At 30.5% G+C, this 25,009-nt stretch overlaps 6 protein-coding genes across 7 annotated transcripts; 3 read left to right on the top strand and 3 right to left on the bottom strand.

Moving 5' to 3' along the window:
* Positions 1–1,277: 1,277 nt before the first annotated feature.
* On the bottom strand, positions 1,278–8,950 carry LOC122533765 (FMRFamide-related peptides-like). Its single transcript, XM_043663785.1, has 3 exons — positions 8,744–8,950; positions 3,471–3,847; positions 1,278–2,880 (listed from the first exon to the last, which is right to left on the bottom strand). Exons 1-3 carry the CDS (start codon positions 8,744–8,746, stop codon positions 2,679–2,681), a joined length of 582 nt encoding a protein of 193 aa, XP_043519720.1. The 5' UTR covers positions 8,747–8,950; the 3' UTR covers positions 1,278–2,678.
* A 4,232-nt stretch (positions 8,951–13,182) lies between these two features.
* On the bottom strand, positions 13,183–15,811 carry LOC122533761 (dehydrodolichyl diphosphate synthase complex subunit Nus1). The gene is made up of 4 exons (XM_043663782.1): positions 15,344–15,811; positions 14,078–14,197; positions 13,724–13,973; positions 13,183–13,642 (listed from the first exon to the last, which is right to left on the bottom strand). The coding sequence occupies exons 1-4, from the start codon at positions 15,636–15,638 to the stop codon at positions 13,552–13,554; spliced, it is 756 nt and encodes a 251-aa protein (XP_043519717.1). The 5' UTR covers positions 15,639–15,811; the 3' UTR covers positions 13,183–13,551.
* A 960-nt stretch (positions 15,812–16,771) lies between these two features.
* LOC122533762 (probable H/ACA ribonucleoprotein complex subunit 1) lies at positions 16,772–17,995 on the top strand. The gene is made up of 4 exons (XM_043663783.1): positions 16,772–16,978; positions 17,064–17,199; positions 17,259–17,499; positions 17,574–17,995. Exons 2-4 carry the CDS (start codon positions 17,087–17,089, stop codon positions 17,856–17,858), a joined length of 639 nt encoding a protein of 212 aa, XP_043519718.1. The 5' UTR covers positions 16,772–16,978; positions 17,064–17,086; the 3' UTR covers positions 17,859–17,995.
* A 3-nt stretch (positions 17,996–17,998) lies between these two features.
* On the bottom strand, positions 17,999–20,533 carry LOC122533760 (la-related protein 7). 2 transcript variants are annotated; one of them, XM_043663780.1, is made up of 6 exons: positions 20,400–20,533; positions 19,939–20,257; positions 19,512–19,858; positions 18,540–19,439; positions 18,322–18,466; positions 17,999–18,251 (listed from the first exon to the last, which is right to left on the bottom strand). In XM_043663780.1, the coding sequence occupies exons 2-6, from the start codon at positions 20,186–20,188 to the stop codon at positions 18,100–18,102; spliced, it is 1,794 nt and encodes a 597-aa protein (XP_043519715.1). In that variant the 5' UTR covers positions 20,189–20,257; positions 20,400–20,533; the 3' UTR covers positions 17,999–18,099. The 2 variants fall into 2 exon arrangements, with proteins under 2 accessions (XP_043519715.1, XP_043519716.1); XM_043663781.1 differs by having other exon boundaries at positions 20,341–20,442.
* Positions 20,534–20,762: 229 nt separating this feature from the next.
* On the top strand, positions 20,763–22,716 carry LOC122533764 (26S proteasome regulatory subunit 6B). Its single transcript, XM_043663784.1, has 6 exons — positions 20,763–20,919; positions 21,100–21,192; positions 21,251–21,584; positions 21,658–21,861; positions 21,954–22,218; positions 22,291–22,716. The coding sequence occupies exons 1-6, from the start codon at positions 20,887–20,889 to the stop codon at positions 22,607–22,609; spliced, it is 1,248 nt and encodes a 415-aa protein (XP_043519719.1). The 5' UTR covers positions 20,763–20,886; the 3' UTR covers positions 22,610–22,716.
* A 284-nt stretch (positions 22,717–23,000) lies between these two features.
* LOC122533773 (alpha- and gamma-adaptin-binding protein p34-like) lies at positions 23,001–24,613 on the top strand. The gene is made up of 6 exons (XM_043663814.1): positions 23,001–23,379; positions 23,509–23,678; positions 23,746–23,860; positions 23,927–24,082; positions 24,172–24,288; positions 24,351–24,613. Exons 1-6 carry the CDS (start codon positions 23,316–23,318, stop codon positions 24,521–24,523), a joined length of 795 nt encoding a protein of 264 aa, XP_043519749.1. The 5' UTR covers positions 23,001–23,315; the 3' UTR covers positions 24,524–24,613.
* Positions 24,614–25,009: the final 396 nt, after the last annotated feature.

Here is a 25,009-nt window from a genome sequence, read left to right as displayed (position 1 = left end):
TCCTCCCTCAACGATGTTTATTTATGACAACTGCGAAATCTAGAAAAAGTTACGATGATATCGATCGATTACGACTGGCTATGATATTTAATCGGCTCGGGAGAATATGTGTCATGGTTATTCAGTACTTACATGCATTAAAAATTCAGGAGAATCAATTTCAAATTAAAGTGTAGACACTTGCTTGGTGTCTTATTCCAGTGACGATGAAATTTTGAAAAGTTTTCCATAACGTGCAGTGTCATTCGTAGAATTTTCTACAGTAAGTGTTCTACTTTGTTTGAGTGCTTTTGCGAATCGTATAAATTTGAAGAGATGGTAGTGGTAAATACCGATTTGGCCCAGGTCACCCTAAAAGAAGGAGGCGACACGTGTTATGGAGAGGGGTGAGTGAATCATAAACGAAAACCACATTTTCTAGCCACTTTCTTTTGTCCCTTTAATCATTTAATTATACATGCGTATTAAATTTATATTCACTTTAAGAATAACGTTCAGGCTACAGATAATGTGCAGTACTGTAATACTAGCTCCTATTATAATTGTAGGATACTTGGAGAAAATAACAGCCAAGTTTATAAAAAAGAGAACGCCAAAGCTATATCTCCCTTAATAAAAATATATCTCATTTTTAATTTCGTCAGATAGAACTTTCCTATTTAAAGAATTTTATCTATTTGACAATGAAAGAATTCGATTGATTCAATGGTGTAACATAACAAAATTGAATTGATTCAATTATATTAAAGAATTTCGACCAGTTTTTGAATAGAACATTGTACAATTTTTGTTATTCCGGGCAAATTGTTCGCGTCATTTAGGATACAAATGAATATAAATTTTGCCATAAATTAAAATTATTTATTTTCATTTCCAATAAAAAACATTGACACTGCAATTGGCCGATCGAACTCGAAAAATAACGAGATATGTAGTTATGTTAAAACGAACGAGGATATTTAACTGGTATGTATTTCTTCTTCAATTTTCCACGTATTAAACCAACATTTGCGACCTAATTCATCGGTGATTTTCTCGAGGTTTTGAAATAGTTGTCTTCTAATTTCTTTTACCCTACATTACTTTATGGAATTGCCTGATGTGTTTTAAAGTTAGCGAGATATACAGATAATTTAAAATATTTTATTCTCCTAGGTTCTTATAGACTTGGCGAAAATCTTCTCAACTTAGTTTTGTCATCGACAATGACGACGATTGTTGACACGTTGCATAAAACGCTTAGATTTTTACTTCTTCTTTTTTGTATACTTTGAACCGTAGATATTCGATTCACGTGATTGATATCAAAGCCAATGAAATTTCCTTTATTTACACTGAAGACGCAGGTGGATGCACATTAGAGTACCCGGAAGCGACGTTATGGTACAACGTTATTTTGTCGGCCAGTTTGTTAATCGGACAAACAGATCTTTATGAAAAAATGACCACCTACGCATTGTGATACATCGCTTGAAGATACATAAATAAATGATTAGAATAATCAACGACGATGTAAAATTTAAAAGAGCTCCTTAAGAAATATTTTCTTATTACTGTTAAAGTAAAAATTAATTTAAAAGAGAAAGTAATTAGTGAGGTAGATCGTTACAGACTATGGTAAAAATTGACACAAACTTCCACTGTAGCGGTTCGTACAATTAGTAGTACTTTGTTTGTTATTACAACTATTTCTCTAAATAGTGAGATACGTTTGTTGCTTAAAATAGATCAGTGCTTTCAAATACGTAGAAAATCATCGAACGAACAACGAGCACAGTTAAATCAACTAATTAATCACTTGTAACATCAAGTCACATTCCTGGCAGAGATCATAAATTTGATCAAAGTGAATAAAATTTAGCTTCGATTGTACCTTTCTGTTTCTCGTTCTTCAAATTATTATTAAAATATCATTTCGCGCCGTATTTATCATCTATGAATATTTTATTTCTTGTCAACCATCTTTAACTGAGAAAGTACTCTCCATCCCTTGGTCCTGATCCGCAAATTCGATCCTCCAATTTGTCTTTTAAATAAAATTAAATTACATGCATCTTTCACAAACGCTGTATAAATAAAAGACATTTGCGAAAAGTGTTGTAAAAAGGGAGTGTCATCGGTGTGAAACATGTATGATAGAAAATTAATGTAAGACAACGTATCAGTGTTAACGTTCAGCTACTAAAGAAATTAAGGAGGATTAAAGTATATATACAAGTTATCAAAGTACTTTGAGAACTCAACGCATTCACAGCCTAATTAAATAATAACGTATTGACGAAAACGCTAACTCGAACAACATCAACTTGCACGTGATCACTCAACGATCCACCGAGTCGTCACGAAACTCAAACAGCTTTCGTTGAAATTCTAAAATTTGATTTCTGATACAAGACGATACAATTCGGAATTTCATTTGATTCCTATTAAGCGCCTGTTTTACCTGAAGGGCCACGACGAAAGCATCAGCCAGCTCCATAAAATCATTTATATACCTTAATAGCTAAAAGCACGAGGGAAGATGTAATAAGTCTTCGTGAAGTCGTAACAGAGAGTATGGATCGACCGATAATAACGTTGTTCCATCGGAATTTCTGGATCGAGTGCGATGCGGCGTCCCGAAAAATGAGCTGTTGACGACGGGTCGGCACAAAAATCCCAAATTACGAGAGCATCTTTTAGTCGTGTTTCGAGTCGAATCGATTCTCCAAGAAGTCCAGATTGTTCCTATGCTCGACATCAATGTTGTTCAAAATGTCACACAAGTGAAGTAACTTCGCATCGTACGGCTGAAGTTCCTTGATCTCGTTTGACAGTAGATCGGAGCATAATGCCGTCATGTCGACCTCCACTGGATAGACGTGCACGTTTCGGCCGTATCTGATGAAAAAGAATGGACATTACAAGAATTATGAATATTATTATAATGATATTATATCTCATAATAATAATATAATAAATGTAAATATAATATATATGTAATATAATAATAGAATAATATAATAAATATGATACAGATATAATAATATAATAATATAAATATAATATAATAATATAAATCATACATGGAATTAGGAAGAAAGCGATACTTATAAGAGACGATTGCAGATGATCAAGAAATTTAAAGAAATTCACAAACTTGTCCTTCTACTTCACTCACACTTTAAGCTTTTTTTTCACAAAGGAATAAAATTCTGTTGCCATTTGCTCTTAACGGAACTAGAGAAAAAAACGAGTGTTATCAAAAATTCAAAAGTAACAGACTATCAATAATCCTAATTCCTTTACTTTGCGTTTTCCCCAAGGAAATAAAGTTGTCAGATTTTATAACGAAAAGTTGTCAGATTTTATAACGAGGCAGTTTTTATAACGAAACGATCCAACGATTGAAATTTCAACGAGTTCAACACACGGATTAACTGTGATTTTAGTTCAAATGCACGCACGTGTGTTCGATTCGTCACACTCACCTGATAAAATTCAAATAACTCTTCCCCCGCTTGTAATCCCTATCGCCATTCTTGAAGTCCGATCGGCCAAATCTAATTACGATATCCGGCGACTTCCAGCGAGGATACCTGTTCACTTTTGAGCTGCCGTCGTTGTCGCTGCTGAAAACTTTCTCCACGTTTCCAACGGGATCGCTGCGGCCGTACCTGATGAAGGAGGAGCCCATGTTGCTTCGCCGTTCCTTCGAGTCAGCCTCGTCCGAGTTTCTCCCCAGTATGTACTGAAATTCGTCAGGCGTGTTCTTGAAGATCCTCAGGCCTCCATCGTTAGTTAGTATGGATGGAGAGACGGAAACGCAGTTGCAGATGAAGGGCAGCACGTACAGCAGCGAGCTCTTCTGAAAAGAAGAATTGATATCCCTTGACCATCAGATGGAAATATTTATTAAATGTTTGCTGGCGAACTTGTGAGACAATTGAAATCTGAAAATTCTAAGTTACGACTGAGCAAGTTATACACACACACACACACACACACATGCATTGTGTTTAACTAGAAGGTTTTATCACACAACGAATGAGATCGTTATTTGTGATTGAAGAAAAGGATAAAAAGAAAAAAAAGAATAGGGAACATGTAAGAACACCTATGGGAAAGAACTTATTATATATTCTACGTAATAAGGTGAACAAATGGTAACATTGTTTACGTAACTTTTGAGAACACTGAAGCCTTCTATTGAACAGGACGCACAATAGGAAGTAGTTATTAGGGTCCTAAGAATGCAAGAATCGCTCAACAATGTTTCTTTGTATAATTTCACAGATATTCTTCCAATTTTCCCGTTGTTCGCACGTGGAGTGAAATCGCCTAGTATATAGAATTCATTTTTTTTTAAAACTGAAAGCACTTTCATCGAACATTTTTACATATATTAAAACTAGGATATCTTTTCTTTTACAATCTATTGGAAAAATCATAAATTAAAAATTAAGAATTGCACAAATTCGCAGGATTCCTAATATGAAATTTCACTTATTCTTTGTCTTCTCCTTTTTTTCAATGTTTCCGAACGATTGAAAAAGGGAGCTACAACATATAATCAATAAAACTTGAACTTTAATTAAACTTAAACTTAAGATTAACTTAAAATTTTGCCCTATATAATAATACCTAAGAAAATAATCGAACACCATAATAAAGATTCATAATTGATTGAAAATCTTTCAAAAACTTCTTGCGGTGCAATTTCAGCAACACTTTCACTTACGAGCAAAGAAACAATTGCAAGTTCGACAATTCTATTTATACAAAGATATGCCAGAGTCTCGTATTAGAGGAGAGATTAGGCGACTTTGTTCGAAACAGCGTGATTAGTGAGAAAGCTTTGAAAACACAACCAGTTAAAAGAATTATAAAACTGTAGAAATATAATATAGGAAATGAGGATATAGATCGAAGTTTTCTCATAGCTATCGCCCACACTGTTGCAACTTTCAGCTCACGAAATATCTCGTGTCGCAGTCACGAGATACCAGAGGACAGAAGACAGAGGAGCATGGGTCAAAAGATTCTGTTACAGATTCCTCGAGATTATTCGAGATATATGTTAGCCAGACAGAACCGGGGGCCGATGATAAATAATATCGGCTTGTTATTAGGTGTCTTAACAGGATGTTTAGTAATAACGTGGTATACGGAGCCAGATTAATACGACGCCTTACGTTACCTTAATTAACCCGGTACACGGTCATCCCTCGTAATGACCGCGTCGCCTACATTATCTGCTGAAAAGCTACGGATTTACGAGGCCAGCTCGCAAGAAGAACCGACATAAACCACGGTTGAAAACAATATTGATATACTTTACCGAATTATTACTATTTTTCATTTCCAGCTAGCTTCTATCCTTCTTCAACGACGAGTTCAGAGGAGTGCAATATGAATCAGAGCCACATAATCAAAGGGAAAGGATACAAAGAAGGGGATTGCAACGACGATGAAGAAGGAAGATTTGTGGAAAAAGCGGAAAAACGCAGGCTTTCTCTTGTGGGAGATGAGATCTCTTTTGGGGAAAATGACGATAGAGAATATTGTATATTGAATATTCAAAGGATTGAGCTTGATAGAGAAAGATGAGAAAAGATGGATAATCGTGCGCAGATGCTGGAAGGAAGGGAAGAATTTTTTTTTATGACAAAATGTATTTAGATATAAGATGAAGAAAAGAAAATAAAAGAGCATTATCGTTGAATGAATACTAACAGTCAACAACGAACATTGTTTTCGCTATGAACAATTCTTTTACAATCACAGGATAAGTTATGAATTCCGGTCTTCCAGTCTTCGTTAGTAAGTTTCAAGTTTACAGTCGCACAAAACCTGTCGGAATGCTGTGAAGAAAAATTAGAAACGAGGAGAAAGAAGGCGGACGAGTTATGTAAAATTAAAATTCACCCTTCATCTGATATCGTATTCGTTGCCCGCGACGGAAGAAGCCCGACTTCGTAAATTATGTTATCCCTCGTCCTCGATACATCTACTGCTCTTTTAATAGCAATTTATACGTCGAACAAGTCGTAAGAAAAGTGGCGAAACAAGATAAGTACAGCCGCAAGGAATTTTAAACGTATGCCACTGGCAAAAGGAACGTCCTCTTGCAACTTCGTCGAAAGAAATGCAATTAACTTTCGAAGAACACAGGGGACGGCAAATAGCCGAGTCATATTTAAATTGTATGTTCTCCGTGGTTGTTACATTGTTACATGACTCTATTAATTTGTTAAATTACGTATTATACAAAGTTAAATTAAGGAAATTACACAGATTTATGAATTTTATAATGGACACTTGCTCATTTTTGACAAGAATGTAATTTTATTAGAAATCGAAGGAGTGAAAAGAAAATCGTTAAACTTCTGTTGTTGTTTCACTTAGCTTCGATAATTGATGACTTGATATTACAGATAATCATCGAAATACGTAGATTGATTTGTATAAATGATCGGTGAACTCTAACTGAGATTTCATTTATCGAATATTGAAAGAACAAATTGTGTTCATACAACTGGTGTTCAACTTTTTCATTTGAATGATAGGGATTCACATTTCATAAAAATCAGTGATTCAATTAGCCAAATATTAATTGAAATTTCTAATAAATAGAGTTTAGATAAGTGGACAATGCTACTGTGACAATATTTCTCAATCAAACAATGTATACGAATTTAATCACAGATGGTTCGATTAGATTTCTCAATGAAGAATTCTTGTTATCTAAACATTTTCATTCAAATGATAAGAATTCACGTTCCTTCTCGATCTCAGATAAATTCAATCACGTACTAAATAAAATTCCATTCCAATAAATGAACATCTGCTGTATACGAATATCAATTATAATTGTTTGCCCGTGGAAATGAAGTTCTACTGTGATTTGTTTTACCAGTAACATTCGTTGCTTCGGTACGTTCGATTCGTTAAATGATTTCGAACAGTGTGTATCACAGTGCTATAAGTAAGTTGTTTCGAAAGTTCTGGAATACTTCTTACACATTTTGAAATTACCTTTCTCACAAAGTTTTTCTCTTCTTCATAAATTGATTCGCGTATTCCTTTTTTTTTACTGAAAAAAAAAGTAAAAAAGAAATAAGAAGAAAAGAGTAAGAAACTAAGTAGGAAGGTGTAACTTTGCATTTGAAATGCAATATTTAAATTATTTAAAATTTAACAAAAAAAAATGTCAATATTCGAGTTAACGAGAACAAGTGAAATTAATTCACATGGTTTATAAATAATGTTTTATTTACTGTTTTGATTGAAGTATCGATGATAATGAATCGCCAGAACGGAAAAACAGATGCAAAATAATTAAGAACATAGTCATAATATCGTAGTAATCAGAGCAGAAGGGCAATGAAAATATTCGAGTGCTTTTAATATTGCTTCTGTTATTTTCTCATTATTTTCTATCGACTTTCGCTTATTTTTTATTCTTATCAGAAAGAAAATGAAGACGAAGGAGCATAAGATAAATAGTATTTGGGGGAATGGCGAGTGCAAAGAGCAACAACGAAGTTCTCGTTCTATTTATTATCAATATTGAACGATGATTAAGTAAATAAGGAAAATTGAAGTGAAAAAAAGTAGGATTAATGAATCAACTGTTAAAGATGATGCAAAAGTGCCAACACCATGGAGTGAAGTGTATTATTAGAATATATGGTGTATGAGATAATGAGAATTTCACCGTAGAAGATCAAAGGATAACAATGAAAAGCGTTTATGACAATATGGGAGCAAAATCTTCAATAGATTTCATATCGAGGAATTTAAATGCTAATACTTAAGAAAAATCTTAGGTATGATTACTATTAATCGGCAGTGAGCGACGCAATCATTTTAATGTTATAAAGTGGTACACTATGGTATGTAAGGCTGTAAAATTTTTTTCTCAAATTTGTACTTTCGGAAGTTTCTTTTAGGTTGCTAGAGACAAAAATGATGGTCATTTTTTAGGGAAACAATGGTTTTAAAAATTCAAAAACTGTGATAGCCAGATTGCAAAAGTTTCATTTGAATATCTGTTTTGATGGTGGTTACCTTAGGTCGTTAAAGAAATGAAAATTATTTTTGACATACATAAAGGCTTTTGAAAATTCGGTCTCATAGATAATTCTTTATTTGCAGCCTGGCTACTACCGTTGCTGTTAATTTTATAAGGTGATAATAACCAGCTGGCTTCCGCCGGCCGGGGATATACTTAGTCCAAACCTAATCCATACTTCTTTTTAAGAGAAAGGTTTTTTACTGGTCGTTATTTTAAAAATATTTATTTCTGTCACAAATGACTATCATTTAACAATCTAAGATACTCCTCAGATGAAACTTTTGCAGCCCGGCTACTACAGTTCATCAGACTGAATTTTCAAAGCCTTGAAAAATCATTATTTTCGTTTCCAGTGTCTCGAAATACCCTTGAAAATATAAATTGGAAAGAAAAATTTTGCACGGATACTATATTTCAAACAAAAAAAAAAAAAAAAAAAATTATCAAAGGTCGAATCACGATCTTTAAATTGCATAAAAATGCGAAAATCATGATCACAGCGCGCAGTGCATTATTTACTAAATCTAAACTTATCCCAAGAAAAGAAGAATAAAATAAATAAATCGAAAGCCAAAGAAGATAGAAAGATAGAAAAACAGAAAGTGAAACGAAAAAGAAGGAACCAGAACGACAAAGATCCACTGGTGCACCAAAGATTCACAAGAAGAACATTGAAACACTCACCATGTTGTAAATCTCGCTATTACTATGACTATCGAAGATCTTCCTCGATGGTCTTCGAACGTGTCAAGTTGCTCCTCTTGATCCTGTAGTTTCCGGCAAGTTAATTCGTTGCACAAGACGAAGAAACAGAAGAAAGATAGATAGGGAAACAGAAGGGAGACGATTGCGTTCGCAGGAAGGATACGCGACGTTCGCGGCCTGTTGCTGCTGTGGAACAAGTGTCCGGGGTTAGAGATGTCACCCTTTATATAGAGGCATCTCGGCGCATCCCCCGTAGCCGCCATGGATACGGACCGACATAGAGACGAGATAGCCTGAGTTATGATTGCCCGAGGCGTATAACACGATACCTCTATATTTTGATTCAATTACACCATCGGCTACCGACCTACGTAATCTCCTTTATTTATGAGTCTTAACAAATGATAATCATCACAGGCCAAGAATGATAATCTTGGTACCCACGATTTCAGAGATAGATCATGTTAACCGCTTCTTTCCCCGTAGTGACACGATGATCTTCACGATTGTACGAAATAATGGCTTGAGATTCTGTTCGAGTGATTTAGTGGAACAAGAGTAATGAAATGAATTACACCGATCAATTTGTAATCGCATCTTTCCATTTGTGTTTACTTGTATTTAAAAATATCCTCCAAGTGATTTATATTCTAATATTTTATTCTAGAATTGTCCTTCGCTCATATGGCCGTTTAATATGGGATCTCTTCAATATGAGTCCTTAGCTTATCTTCGTTATGAAACTGTCGAACGTGATCAATCGCACATGTTTGTGAATTGCATCGCAAAAAGTTTTCGAAAGATTTATAATTAATTAATAATTAAAAGATTTATAATTATAAATATCTTCAACGTGGTTTTAGCGTTTGGTCATTTTTTTTAAGTACTATTACATAGCACAAACAACAAAGTTGTTACTGAGATTTACTGATTATCTGTTGTAAAATAATAAAAGATTAATCTTTAAAGTTATTGAATAGTTATCATTATAATTTCCTGATATGAGATCATTATGAAACAAGTCTCATATAAGGTACGCAATTATGTTCATTTTAGGCGAGGATTCTGCTAAAAATTGGATATTGTCAGATAATGAAAGTAGTTTGAGAAAATAATATTAAAAAAACGACAAAATTTTTCAATATTCCTTAAGGGATTCTAGAATGTTACGTAAAAAAAAATACCGACGTTCCTCTTGAAGAATTGATGTCAAAGCTTCTTGGTAGAAAGCCAAGAAATCGAAATTACCAAATTTCCATTAGGGAATATAATAAGCAATGACGAATCTGTAACAACTTCATCATCCTACAAAGATAATAAAAGAAAGCTTGACTAAAGTAAGTAAAATCAAAGTAATGAAGAACAAAAGAATAGTAATAATTGAAAATCCCATTAAAAGGAAATGCGTAAGTGAAAGTTCAAGTGATGAAGGTGATGAAGGTGATGAAGATATTATTCTGAATGACGAAAGCGGCCATGAAGAAAATTATGAATACTCATTTTGTACAAATACTCCATACTCTTCTGATATATGTACACGGTGAATAGTGGGTTCAGTGCACAAAATGTTACTGTTTTTTCTTATTTGCGAATTTATATAATTTTTGTTTTTAATTTAGTATGAAGATATTAATTTTTTTTTACTCCATTTTCTAGTAAACTGTAAAAAAAAGATATCGTTTTATGTGTAAAAAAATTAAGTAAAATAAAAATATTTAGTCAAGAATTATATTATTTTTAAATAATTTTACCTTATTTGGTCTAGATATGTAGATCGTATTTAATTTATTTGATAGTTGAATCTTCAGAGAAATATTGGAAATTTGATTAAATATTTACATTGCACGGATAAAATTTCAATTTTATTAAAACATTGTAGTAATATTATAGTAAAACATTGTAGTAATATCTTTTATTTATTTCATTATATAATTGTCTTTTATTCATTTCATATTCAGTTAAAATAATCGTAATTTATGCTTCTTGTATAGTGGATGATTGTATGAAAAATTACAGGAAGTTCAATAAAGATTTAAATGAATATTCACATTTAAAAAAAGAAAATATTCTCTTTTTCTCTCTCTTTTCCTTTCTCTCACAAGCTTATTTACTTTTCATCATTTGTTTCGTATTTGTTTTTCATTCGTACCACGCTTTTTATCGATTATCACTACTTCTACAATATCTTAATGTAACACCTAAAATTTTATGATGTAACACCTAAAATTCTTTTTTTAAAATATACTTTGGTTTTACTTACTATTAATTTTAAGAATTCTTTTCACCGATAAAAGTCAAAAAAGTTAAAATTAGTAAAATTCTAAGTAACTAATTTCATCAGTTCCTTTTTTTTCCAAAGTTTTTGTTTGCGAAAAAGCATTTCTTTCTCTTTATTTCTTTTTTTAAACAATTTTTCGATCTTCTTGTTGAAAGAACATTCGTTTACTATAATTCTTTTTACTATAATTCTCAAATGGAAGAAAAAGATGAAGATGGAAGAAAAATAGGAAATAAACCAAAAAAAAGGAATATTATAGTACGTATCTTAAAAATATATATATACGTATATATATATTTTTTACCAGATGAAATGGAGTCTTTTACGAATCGAAAATGAAGTGCAACAGGTAGAGATATTTGTTTTGTGAAGGCGAATCTGGGTCACTTGTTTCCCATCGTACAACAATCGTGACACAGGTGCAAATATTTCCTCCGTGTTCGATATATGTACGTGTCTGTTAAATGTTTTTAGTCGCTTCCCAGTTGTGAAGATGGAAAACATAACAAGGACGCATTTAATTTCAATTAACCATAAATTTTTTTCCTTATATAAACTGTAGAATAATAAATCTACGGTAATAGAAATTCATTTTGAAAAGTTAAAAAATCCTTTTTCTAAAAAAAAGGATAGATGCATATTTCAGAAAAGGAAACAAAATTCTAACACTATGCTTTTTATTTTAAATTTGTGTATTAAATTGAGCATTATTTCCGCAAAATCGATTTCTCTACTATCTTCGGTGAAAATAACTCTAACGTAACATATAAATAAATGGCCATAGAATGGAAAATGGGCGTAGAAGAAAAATATTTGGAAAATAAATTAAACTCTTACAAATTGTATCAATGTTGACATTTGATGAAATTAATTTGCATAAACTTTACGCATCATTGACGTAACTTCTAGCTCTTTTTGGAGGCATAAGTACAACGACGCGACGCCGTAACTTTCAGTAATGCGCAAGTATTGTCCAACTCGACTCGAGGTTAAACTTTAAAGTATTCAGACGTAATTCTCAGCGACGTGATTGTACCTTCAGAAAAGTTAACCGATTTTTATTCTCGTCGTTCTTTCTTATTGTCCTCTTTATTCCTTCTCTCTCCCCTGTAGGTGCGCAACGTATCTAAGTGCAATATAGCGCGCCTTATCTTGAAAAATGTTTGTTTCCTCGCTCACCTGCAACCATTGTGCTTGCTATACGTATGAAAAAGGCGGACTGACTCTGAAAGTATATAATCCGATGTTAAGTCGAATTGACGAAGAAGGGGTCATGAACTGTCTACTGAAAATCTCATATCTGTGCATGACGTCGATGATAAACCATAAAAATCAGTTGAAAGAATGATTTTAATACTTATTATTCAATTAATCATTTCGATTTCTTAAATTCCAAGGAATTGAACTCTCTGACTCTAAAAAAAAAAAATAAAATATTTAGTAAAAAATTAAATTAATGTTCTTTACGATTCAATTAATTTCTAAAAGCACCAAGGAATAGAAAGGATCGTCAAGTAAGCAACATAAGTTTGTGCAAAAACGAACTATATTTTGTATTTTAGGAATTTGATTCCACAATAGGCGATTTTTCACGAGAAATATACCACAGACCAAAGTAAAAATTTCATTTTCACTTTAATATCAAAATATCTGTGTGTACGATCATGTAGAAGATTAAGAATAAACGATTGAATATTATTATATACATGGAATGTTACTGTGTTTCTAAATGAAATGCAATAGTTGCCAAGAATTTAGTTTTATTTGTGAAAACGCGAATGCTCCTGACTTTTATTCCGTAGGAAATATAAATAAAGTTGAAAAAGAAGTTAAAGAGGAATAATGTATTAATTAAACATTAAATGGTGCACTAAAATTTTATCTTAGCAACCTTAATTTATTTGTACCTGAATTCAAATCAACGTATTTCCTTTTTTAAAATTTTATCCCTGTCATTTAATATTATCATTTAATACGCTATCTAACACTCTTTCTTGTATTCTTCAAAATTATTCTTTAAATAATATGAATATACTATTTCTAGTATATTAAAACTAAATAAACCAATATCTTTTATTAATGAAAATCTTTAATTAAGAAAAAAACGAAAATATCACCTCCTTAATTTTTCTCTTCTTTCTTTATAATATTATCTTATGGCAGGACAATTATTGTATTTCGCATAATTAAAAATACAATTGAAATCTTTCATTTTTGCAACATTCTGTGGAATCTTCTCTTTACATTCATGAGAATCTCTTCAAGTTAAGCTACCTAAATTCTTCTTTATTGGTACACGTTAAAATCGGCTCACGGAACGACATTTATGTCACACATGTGGCCATTATAAGTTTATTTAGCACGCAACCACTTATAAAATAGTATCTGTAAATTATTTTATGTTCAGTCTTTGTAAAAAATCTCCTTAAGAGCTATTTCTTGTTTCACATTTTCTTCTTCTTATTTTTGGATACAAAAACATTATACAAATGAACAACAACAATTCCAGTTATTTGCCGTATCGTTGCTCACATTTACTGTACTTTTCCAACAGATACGTGAAATCCTTCGCAGATAAAGTATTGTGTAAAGGTAACGTGCTAAAAGAAACAAGAAATAATACATTTTTAATGCAAAAATGTTAAAAGATATAAAAACTACGACAATTGAGATAAACTTACTAGAATTCTGTTATTCGTGTTTGCCATGGCAAAACACCATACGTGGAACAAAAGCGGCCATAAATTACTCCCATGTCAGGGTCTGGGATTCTCCGTGAATTTAATTTTTCATTAAGTAAATCGATATTTATTTCTTCTGGCTTAATCGTTCCAGTGACGACAGCTTCAGCTAATGTCTTTGTTAACGATACTATTTCCTGTTTCCCATCTAATGGACACAACAAAGATATTCGCGTTTTCAGCTTGGAAACTAGAAATTTAAAAAAAGCAATATATTAACATGTTTATCAACATTATAAAATTAAAGATACATATATCATGAACTAGAAAACACTGTTTATAAAGAAAACATACCAGTTATTCCATTTTGTGTGAACCCTGCATTTGGTTTACTCCAATTGATATGCTCCACTAAATCAGGCCGTCTTTTTGCGAGTTCGTATTTTAATAAATTCTCATTTTGGACTAAAAAACCTATAATCAGAAAAATGACAATAAATATAATTTATAATTTAGTAGAATATTAGTTAGAAACACTATATATAAATTATATAAATTTGACAATTTTAAAACATTTTATAAATTTTTCCATCGATTTAGTAACAAATCAATAGCCAAATTATTGTATTTTTTAAATAATAAATATTAATTGAGATCGAGTACATCATAGTAACATCGCACGCGCGTTTCATTTGTCCTTGCTAGATAAGATTAACTAAACTTTATATACGCAAAAATCTTTTTTTTTTTTTATAAACCTACTACATTTTATTTTTAATATTTACATTTTTACCTTACAATTTATACTCAAAATTTTAGAAAACTAAATACGTTTAATGCATTATAATTATTATCATATTATTTCATTTCCTGATATAAATGTGTAAATATAGTAAATATTAAATTACAAAAATCTGAGATTTTCATATAAACATTTCTTTTATAAAACATAATGTTTGTACAAAATTATTTAAATGAATTATTTAAGTTATATGATAAAGTTTATCAGAATGTTACATCATTATTACAAAACAATTTACAATATATATTATTAACAATACATTTTCGAACAAAAAATTAATATAAGAAGAAAATAAAGCATTACATAAAAACAAACAAAAAATTTTAAAAAGAGTACTTTAATATTAAGTTAATGCCAAGTAATGTTTCGACTTTTGAGGTTAGAATAAAATCCATGAAATAAATATGGAGAGAAATATTAATGACACAAGGATATGGTTACACAATGTAACATTACGTTAATATTATAAAAAATTTACAAGATTTTCTAAATAATAATTAACTATACTAAATATTTAAATAATAGTTAGATTTAAAATAAAATGTAAGTTATGAAATGCTCCAAATTTTGTTGATAGGATCATTGTTTCTACATTCTTTTAACAAAAAGAAGTATCTTTCTTCGCGTATAAATTATTCCGTAAATTGATATGCAAATGACAAATCTAAAATGACTAGCAAAATGTTTGTCTTTCAAAATTCGAACAGAATGATTGGCATAAAGAATATATTCGAATAGTTGAATATATTCGAAAAAAAGTGGAAGGATAATGATAAGAACAATGACGTTATAAAGCAATAAACAAAAATGAACGTTACCACTGATGTCAAAGAAACTGATGTAAGGTATACCAAGGGTAATACACCATCCAATAATTCGCACGCAGTCACAGATAGTGTCCTCCTTCGCGCCGAAAATGATCACTACGTGCCTCGGTAGATTTTTCATTTTCTTCGCAACACGCGTTAACATGTCAGTCTCTGTCCTTAAATTATCATTATACCAAATATCGATGCACTTACGATGAAGGATCATACAATAATTATAAAACGCGGCAAATAAGTCACATGAAAGGTGGATCAGCATGAGTAACATGCGAAATACAGTGAACATTATAACGTCCGGTAATCGTTTGGTCTATGGAACATAATCATGCGGAACTAAATGTGATTTTAATGTTAAAATAAAAATCTTTCAAAACTACCCGGGGAACGGCCACGAGGAAACTCGTACACCTAGCCACTAATCCGTCTAGCAGACGGTCTCCTCACGTGCACCTGCTTACACCGAATGACATACGCACCCTTCTGTCAGCAAGGAATACTAAAACACATCTTGCCAGCCGCCAAATTACATGAATCGCCTAGTTACTTTATTAAGTTCGTTGTTAACTACTTTACCAGCGAGATATAATTCCGATATAGTCTATTCTTAATGACTATTTCCGTCTTATCGAAACGATATATTCAAATTTATGCTACATGTAATTAACGTTTGAACAGTGTACAATTTTTACTGCTAGTTACATTGCAGAGAAGTTAGAATATTAGATGATGAAAGTTTCCAATATTAATGGTGGTACATTTACTAATTATTAAATGATAATCATGATCACATGAGATAAAAATAAAATATGCTTGATATCATTTCAGTGATGTTATTAAATTGGCGCGATGCGTTCAATAGAGTTGTCCGACAGAGATGGAAGATAGTCTGGTAGTTCGACTGGTTATTGAATTATAATTGTAACAAATCACAAATACTAATAAGAAGTTTAATATATTGAATATCTGAATATTAAAATGTTATTAATTAATGATATCGTAATTGCTCTTAGTTTTCAGGTTATCTTTATCTGATAAGCATTGTCATTAGTATCATTTTAATAAATTACAAGTATGTTATGATACAAAAAAATTAAACCATTATTTATTGATAGGTCTTTTAAATAAAATAATAGTGCGCTCTAAAAAAAACTATTGAGAAAAATTAGGTATATTGATATAACTTGAGAAAAATTAGGTATATTGATATAAATTGATTTCAAATTTCAGTTTAAAAATATAAAATATAATTATGTTAATTTTATTTTAAAAAATGATGATTAACCCCATTTATATATAAATTTCGCAATATTATATTCATGATTAATACTTCAAAATTAAATTTTTAAATCATTTCATTCGTTACATGTTCATAACATACTGCACATGCGCAGAGTACATCATATGTGTAACTGGTTTATAGTGTACATATACTACACATAGTATTTAACTCGAAGAAGAAAGTGCCGATATTTCGTGATAACTGATTGTAATAACATTTGTGTATATATATATATATATATAAAATTAGGCCTGACATTATATAATTAGTAATTTTAATTATGAAAATTGTTTCATAATTGCATAGAAATAAAGATATTAACAATTTATTGACTGGCACTTGTACAGGTTAGGCACGTGGTTTTGCTTTGTATTTATACCTAACCTTATGATATTTGTATTTTGAAATTTATAGAATGAATTTTTTTTTCAGTATTTTTATAAAATAAAAAAAAAATGTCATTCCGAGGACGTGGTGGTGGATTTGGTAGAGGAGGAGGCGGTGGCGGATTTCGTGGTGGAAGAGGTGGAGGAGGATTCAGAGGACGTGGTGACAGGGGTGGAAAAGGGTAATTACTATATTTGATAATTTTTCACTAAATATAAAGTAATAATTCATATATTACAGATTTGATCAAGGCCCACCAGAGCATGTGACTCCATTAGGACATTTTACATGGACAGTTCAAGATGACTTAGTTGCTAAAGTCGACATAGAACAAGTACCTTTTTTTAATGCTCCAATTTATACAGAAAATAAACAACAAATTGGGAAAATAGATGAAATTTTTGGTAATATTAGAGATTATTATGTGTCTATAAAATTATCAGAAAATATAAAAGCATCCAGTTTTCAAAAGGATACACAGGTATATGTATATATATTTTTAATATATATGAAATTACTTACAAATTCTATTAATATCATTATGTTTTATTACAGTTATTTATAGATCCAAATAAATTGTTACCTTTACAAAGATTTTTGCCTAAACCTCCTGGATCAGTACAAAAAAGAGGTGGTGGTGGAGGTGGCAGAGGAATAAAAAGACTTGCTGGTCGAGGTGGTGGTAGACCATCATTTGGACGAGGTGGTGGTGGTTTTGGAAGAGGAGGTGGTGGCAGTGGTGGTTTTAAAGGACGTGGTGGAGCTGGTGGTGGAGGAGGAGGGGGAGGAGGATTCGGACGTAATAGCTTTAGCAGAGGACGTGGAAAAGGAAAATGGTAGAAGAGTAAAATCTGATAATTAAATTTTATATAAGGATGTATAAAATGACAAGAATTCTTTAAAAAAATTAAAATATAGATAATTTGTAACATATGCACCTGAATATATATGCTGAAAACATATACAAATATAATTTATATAACAGCACTGCTAAATATTATTTATTACTTCTGTTTTTATAATTAAATGTATAATATAAAACTACCTTTTATATACAATTAAATGTAAGAGTTTTATAAGTTTACACTTCATCAAATTTGATATGCTTTCCAAGTTCTTTTTCTGCTTTTTTTAATAATTTATTTCTCCCTCTTTGTTTAGTTTTTACTTTCTTACTCAATTTTTGTTCCCTATCGTGCAAAATTTTATCCCAATACATCTTTTCTTCTTCACCTGTGTAGTAATACAAATATATAAACAAAATTATTACCTATATATTAAAGTATTCACAAGGTTCTTTTACCTTCTAATAATCTCATATGTCTTTCCTCATCAGATTTTTGTACAAATATCTGTGCAGCTTCAGCTGTATCACACCTTACATAAGCAACACAAGAGCCATCTTCAACATCCGTGTACTTTATAGAACTATTATTTTTTAATTCCATCTGAAAAGATTTAAAATATATACTTACTTTTACTAATTTACTTACTTTTTTCTTATATTTTCATAGTATGTACCTTTAAAGCTTTTGAATCTGTACATGGTTTATTCATTTCAATTTTAATTATAACGCCTGGTGTAAACGAAAAACGGCATCCAGTCATAGCACTCATTTTATCTTTTTCATCATTTTCTTCCCTTTCAGATTTATTTTTTTCATAATTTGACCATTGGTTCCATCTTGTTTTTCTCAAATGTTGTTTGAGTTGTTTCATCTTACTCCTTTGTAATTCTAAGTATTTATTCCTAAGATGTTTCCAATCTTTCTTAGCCATTACCTGTAACCCTATGCTATAACTAAAATCTTCCAGTTTACTTCGCTTTTTGCGTTTTTTTCTTTTCTTTTTCTTTTCATTTGTATTTGTACTTTCTTGTTCCTCATTAGTCAGAGTAATATTATCATCAGTTTTCATTTGTTCATTTTCATCACAATTGTCTGATACCTGTTCTTTCTTCATAGATACATTTTTTTCACGTTTCAATTTTTTTGATGTACCTTCAAAAGAAGAATCACTTTGTTTCTCATTACTTGATTCTACTGTCTCATTGTGTACATCACTTGAACCTTTCACCTTTTTCTTTTTACTTTTTATCAATTCATTATTCGATTTTTCTTTTGTTTCAGTTAGTTCTGCAGTTTCTGTATCTGAGTGTTTTCTCTTTTTTGTTTTCTTTTTATTATTATTTTCATGATTTTCTAAAGTAGTACTAGTATTTGTATGTACTTGCTCTTCATTACTTTTATTCATTTCAGTGTCTTGTAATTTTTCATTATCAATAATATTTTCAGTACAGACAATGATTTCATTTGTTTCATTTTCTAACATGTTCTTTTCCGTATCATCAAATGTGGTAATGCTTAGAAGTTTATTAGGAGTTGTGTATGATGGTAAAACACAACCCTTTTTTTCAAATGCCTAGAATATATCAATTCAAGATTAAGTATGAAATAATTAAAATTTTTTTATTGTTATGTATGTTTCTCTTACCTTCAAACATTTCTTAGCATTCTCAACTGTATCAAACTCTACAAATGCAAATCCCTTTATCTTTCTATTAATTTTAAATCGCGGAATAGAAACATATACAACTTGACCATATTGAGAAAATACTGAACTTAATGTTTCATGGTCTGCATCTGGAGGTAGATTTTGTACATAAACTGTACATTCATCAGTGTTTTCTTTTATTATTATTGGTGTCACACGTCGAACTTTCATTCCATCTTCAGATAAAGATAACATTGTTGATACTTGCACAGCTTTAGCTATCCTGTTTATATCTGTAGTCAATTCTTTTATTTTATTAAATCTTAGAAAAACATTGAGATCTACATCTGAAACATTTAAAGATAGATATTTAAAATGTCAAATGACAGTAATTAATTAATATTGTAGTAATTTTAATAATTCTTACATGGATCTTCCTTAATTAAATTACTTAAAAATCTATCTTTACTTAGATTCGCATCACCAAAGTAAAATTCCATTTGTTTGAGTATAGCAGCATGTAATGCCTTTTTTCTAAGTCTGGGTTTTCCTCTAGAGATGCTTGTAACTTTATTAACTGTTTCTACGTGTGAATCCTCTACTGATTTTTGCACTTGTGGTACAGGAACTCTTTCCGAATCTAGCTCCATATCCGACTGTTGTTCTTCCATCACCATTGTTATTCCAAGATTTATATTAACGTTGGAGGACTATGTATCTTCTGTTTCTTTTCTGTCTCTAAGTATCTGTAAATGCATTTTCAATAGGTATGTAAATCTGAACCTTAACCAAATTTAATAGGTGTATTTGTTAAAGTTAGAATAATTACTGTAACAATATATATATATACACTTATATATATACACTCATAAGGATAAAATTTCTTACACATCAATCCAAACTGTAAAGGTTTTCCGGTTGAAGAATCTTGTAAACATATAGTCCGAAATCATAAAAAAAGTAACAGTTAGATCATCTAAAGAAATATATAGGAATATTTCAAAAATGTAAAAATCACAAATCTATAGGGAATTTATTTCGTTATTTTAGGGATCACTAAAACTTTAATTTTTGAACATTACAGTTATTAACAAATGTCTGTATATATGTATATATATCTATTAAAAGTAAATTAGTAGATACATTTTGAAATAGAATTTTCAACAAATGTTTAATTATCTATATGTAAAAATAAAATTCTGTATGTTTTAGAAAATATCTTTTTTGTTGAGTTTCTTTCTTTAGTCGATTCAATAGTTAATGGTTGTCACCTCTGTGTATGTGTAATCACTGAAGTGAATTGTTCAAGAATCTCAAGTCATTCATTGATTCGTATGTTTGGTTGAAATTAATCAAAGAAACTCTATTTAAAATAATGGATGAAATGGGTATTATCCTGCCTGATAAGGTATATATTTTTTTCGTATTTTCTTTTAATATTTCAAAAATAATTTCAAAAGTCATGATCGAATTAAAAATTATTCATTATAACCTCAATTTTTATTCTTTTTCATTTCTTTATATTGATGCTTATATACAGAAATTGTTAATATCTATTGTAACGTGAAATTTTGTAATTAAATTTTAGGATATTGGAGAAATAGATTGTAAACCTGTAATTGGACACTATACTGGTGCTGGCGATGAACTGGATGTTGAAGATCTTTATACAAAGTACAAGGTAAAAAAATTTGATGTTCCTTTTACATTCTTCCTATATAAGAATTTTGTACTTGTAGAAACTACAAAGAATGTTAGAATTTCTTGAAGTTCAAGAAGAATACATTAAAGATGAACAACGTAATTTGAAAAAAGAATATTTACATGCTCAGGAAGAAGTAAAGCGCATACAAAGTGTGCCTTTGGTTATTGGGCAATTTTTAGAAGCTGTAGATCAAAATACTGGTATTGTAGGTTCAACTACAGGCTCTAATTATTATGTGCGCATTTTATCTACAATTGACAGAGAACTATTAAAGCCTTCTGCCAGTGTAGCTCTTCATAAACATAGTAATGCTTTAGTAGATGTACTACCACCAGAAGCTGATTCAAGTATTTCAATGTTACAAGCAGGTGCTTATTTGTTATTGTTGTCAATCTAGAAGATTAAAAAGAATTATTATTTCACATATATTTTATCCTACAGATGAAAAACCTGATATCCAATATAGCGACATTGGAGGTATGGACATGCAAAAGCAAGAAATTAGAGAAGCAGTAGAACTACCTTTAACTCATTTTGAATTATATAAACAAATTGGAATTGACCCACCAAGAGGTGTGTTAATGTATGGTCCTCCTGGATGTGGTAAAACTATGCTTGCAAAAGCTGTAGCTAGACATACTACTGGTATGAATTATTTTCAATATTATATATTTTAAAAATACTCGAGTAAACGGTACTCAAGTTTTTCTAACTTGATACGTTCAATATTTTTTTAGCTGCATTTATTCGCGTAGTAGGGTCAGAATTTGTACAGAAATACTTAGGTGAAGGGCCAAGAATGGTCAGAGATGTCTTCCGTTTAGCGAAAGAAAATTCGCCAGCTATAATTTTCGTTGACGAAATCGATGCTATAGCTACAAAAAGGTTCGACGCTCAGACTGGTGCTGATCGCGAAGTTCAACGTATTCTTTTGGAATTGCTTAACCAAATGGATGGTTTTGATCAAACTACTAACGTTAAAGTTATAATGGCTACAAATAGGTATGATTTTGATCTTCGTTGTTATTGTTATGAGAAATAATTCGCATAAGTACAATGATATTTTCTTTTTAGGGCTGATACATTAGATCCTGCATTATTGCGTCCTGGCAGATTAGATCGAAAAATAGAATTTCCTTTACCTGATCGCCGTCAGAAACGTTTGATTTTTTCGACAATCACTGCGAAAATGAATTTGAGCGAAGAAGTGGATCTTGAAGATTACGTGGCACGACCAGACAGAATTTCTGGTGCAGATATTAACGCAATTTGCCAAGAAGCAGGAATGCATGCTGTTCGTGAAAATCGATATATAGTCCTAGCAAAAGATTTCGAGAAGGGTTACAAAAATAATATTAAAAAAGATGAATCTGAACATGAATTCTATAAGTAATTAGGGAGAGAATGTATTACTATGCGCCACTTACATCTTACGATTATATATGTATTTGAAGATTTATGTATTGCTATAAATCTAATAATCAATATACGTTTATACAATTTTTGTTTTATCAATTGCACATATTGTTAGTTACATTCACCAGTTTACGAATTATTAATGATTGTTTATAGATATTTGAGAATGGTATTTTAAAAAAATTTGTTCCGTATACATAATTAATTTATTTAAAATCATAAAATAAATCATTACGATATTAATTGATTTTCTAAATTTATCAAAATTTGTCAAATCAAATAACTATGTTTTCGTTTTATTAAAATTCATTGAAATTAAATTCATTAAAATGTATAAAATGAGTAAAAATTATACTAGTTTTTTTTTTACGACGAAATAATGACAAATGTCATTGTGAGCGTCCATCATGAAATATGACATGGATCTGCATCAATGTTTAAAATAATTCAATTAATTCATTGCTTAGAAAATACATTGAAAAAAATATCGCTATATATTGAATAAAAGTGGTTTATTTTATTTGTTTAATATTATATTATTTTTATGTCAACTAATACGACGGTCGTAATTCTAACCTAAACGTCAGCAACTGCTACTATCTTTTAAATTTTGTATCATATTTCCAAATTGTCGAACATTTCCAGATTATTATTAATTTCCTTAATTAAAATTCTACTACAAAATGAATTTACCACGAATATTAATAATAAGCACCGAAGAAGGAAAAGCTAATGAAATTGCTATGAGTAAGTTGAAACTATATTTGTATGTACGATATTAAAAGTCTAATAAATTAATTTTTTTAAATAAATAGATAAATATTTAAATGAGAATTGTTCAATGAACTTATTTTTATATGTCATTTTATTTTATAGATATTGGTGGAGAAAAGTTATCTAACCAAGACCATTTTGAATATCATTTATGGAATATTCAAAACAAATATTACAAAACGCAGGTGTTAATATGTGTTACAGAAAATCCTTCCCAAGATATTCCGGTTGATGATATAGAAGCATTGATTGTACATCATGATCCACAGGCAGTAAGATATTTAACTTCTAAGTAGAACTTTTGTCAAAGCAAATGATCTTCAGCACCGATTTTCTTAGGAAAATGCAGATCAGAATTTAAAAAAATGGACATCTTTGATTGCTTCTTTGGCAGAAGCTGATGTGCTACTGTTTTCTTGTAATTTTATAACAGATACTATTATTAGGAACAAAGGTACATGCAAGTAACAATTGTCATATTAAATTATGGAACATTAAACATGTACTTAGTGTATTTCAGTGATAAAGTGGTGTCTACAAAACAAATTTGAGCTGATTGAATTAAATAGACCTGATGTAGATGCTTCAGAAGCTGATTCAGAAAATAACAAATATGGTATTGAGAGGATTATTGAAGCTTTACACGCTCATATGTGGCCAAATATGATACTTAAAGGTTCTCAATAAAAAGCTGGATTATTTGCTTGAACTAAATTGGCTAAAATACTGTTTCATAAGTATTTGTAATTCGTTGTAACGTTATAGGAAAATCATCGAATGTGGAAGAACAAATTCCTGATATGAATGAGGTTGAAGAGCAGTTTGAAAACATTGAGTTAAGTCGAGATTCTACAGAAACATTGCCAGTAGAGAACATGTTAGGTCAGTTGAAGAAATATTTGTTATGAGATTTTATTCCAGCTTATGTACACTATTTTTTTCAGATGGAATTATGGGTGAAGAAAATGCAGATTTTGGAGAATTATTTAGTCAATTGAGAGCTATGAAAGAACATGCAGCAATGTTGCCGACTAATCAAAGACGAATAGCAGCTGAACAATTAGTCACTGCTTTCTGGAAAGCAATGGGTGGTGATCCATCAGAAATGGAAGATTAATTCGTATATTAATCGTGTAATGCATACGAATTCATATTGGAACTTTGATATTTTTGATGTATTAATTTTTAAGTAAAGAGCAGCAAGAAAGTTCTCATGACAGTTAATTATGAAATATTCAAAGTTGTTTAAATAAAAATCGGACGTAACGCAACAACGTTAAATTGCAATAAAGCATAAAATTAAAAGACATAGTATTGCATGCATAAAGAGTACAGTTAAACATGCAAATATTCTGTAGTAAAATATCGTCGAAGTTATTATTTTAAATGATTTCTTTTTATATAAATATTTTCATCGGAACTTTGTATAGCTTCATCATGGACGCAGTTAAATTAAGTACAATATAAAAATACATTATTTCAGGTCAAACGTTAATGTGCAGTTGTTATTTATAGGTAAGAATCTGTGCATAAGTCTGAAATTATAAAGTTATAATCTTTTTCAAACATCGGACCGAATGAAATGTACAGTAATGCTTTGCTA

Source organism: Frieseomelitta varia, unplaced genomic scaffold (assembly GCF_011392965.1).
Source record: "Frieseomelitta varia isolate USP_RPSP 00005682 unplaced genomic scaffold, Fvar_1.2 scaffold_552, whole genome shotgun sequence".
Lineage (NCBI taxonomy): Eukaryota > Metazoa > Arthropoda > Insecta > Hymenoptera > Apidae > Frieseomelitta > Frieseomelitta varia.
This window is presented reverse-complemented; position numbering and strand designations above follow the sequence as displayed.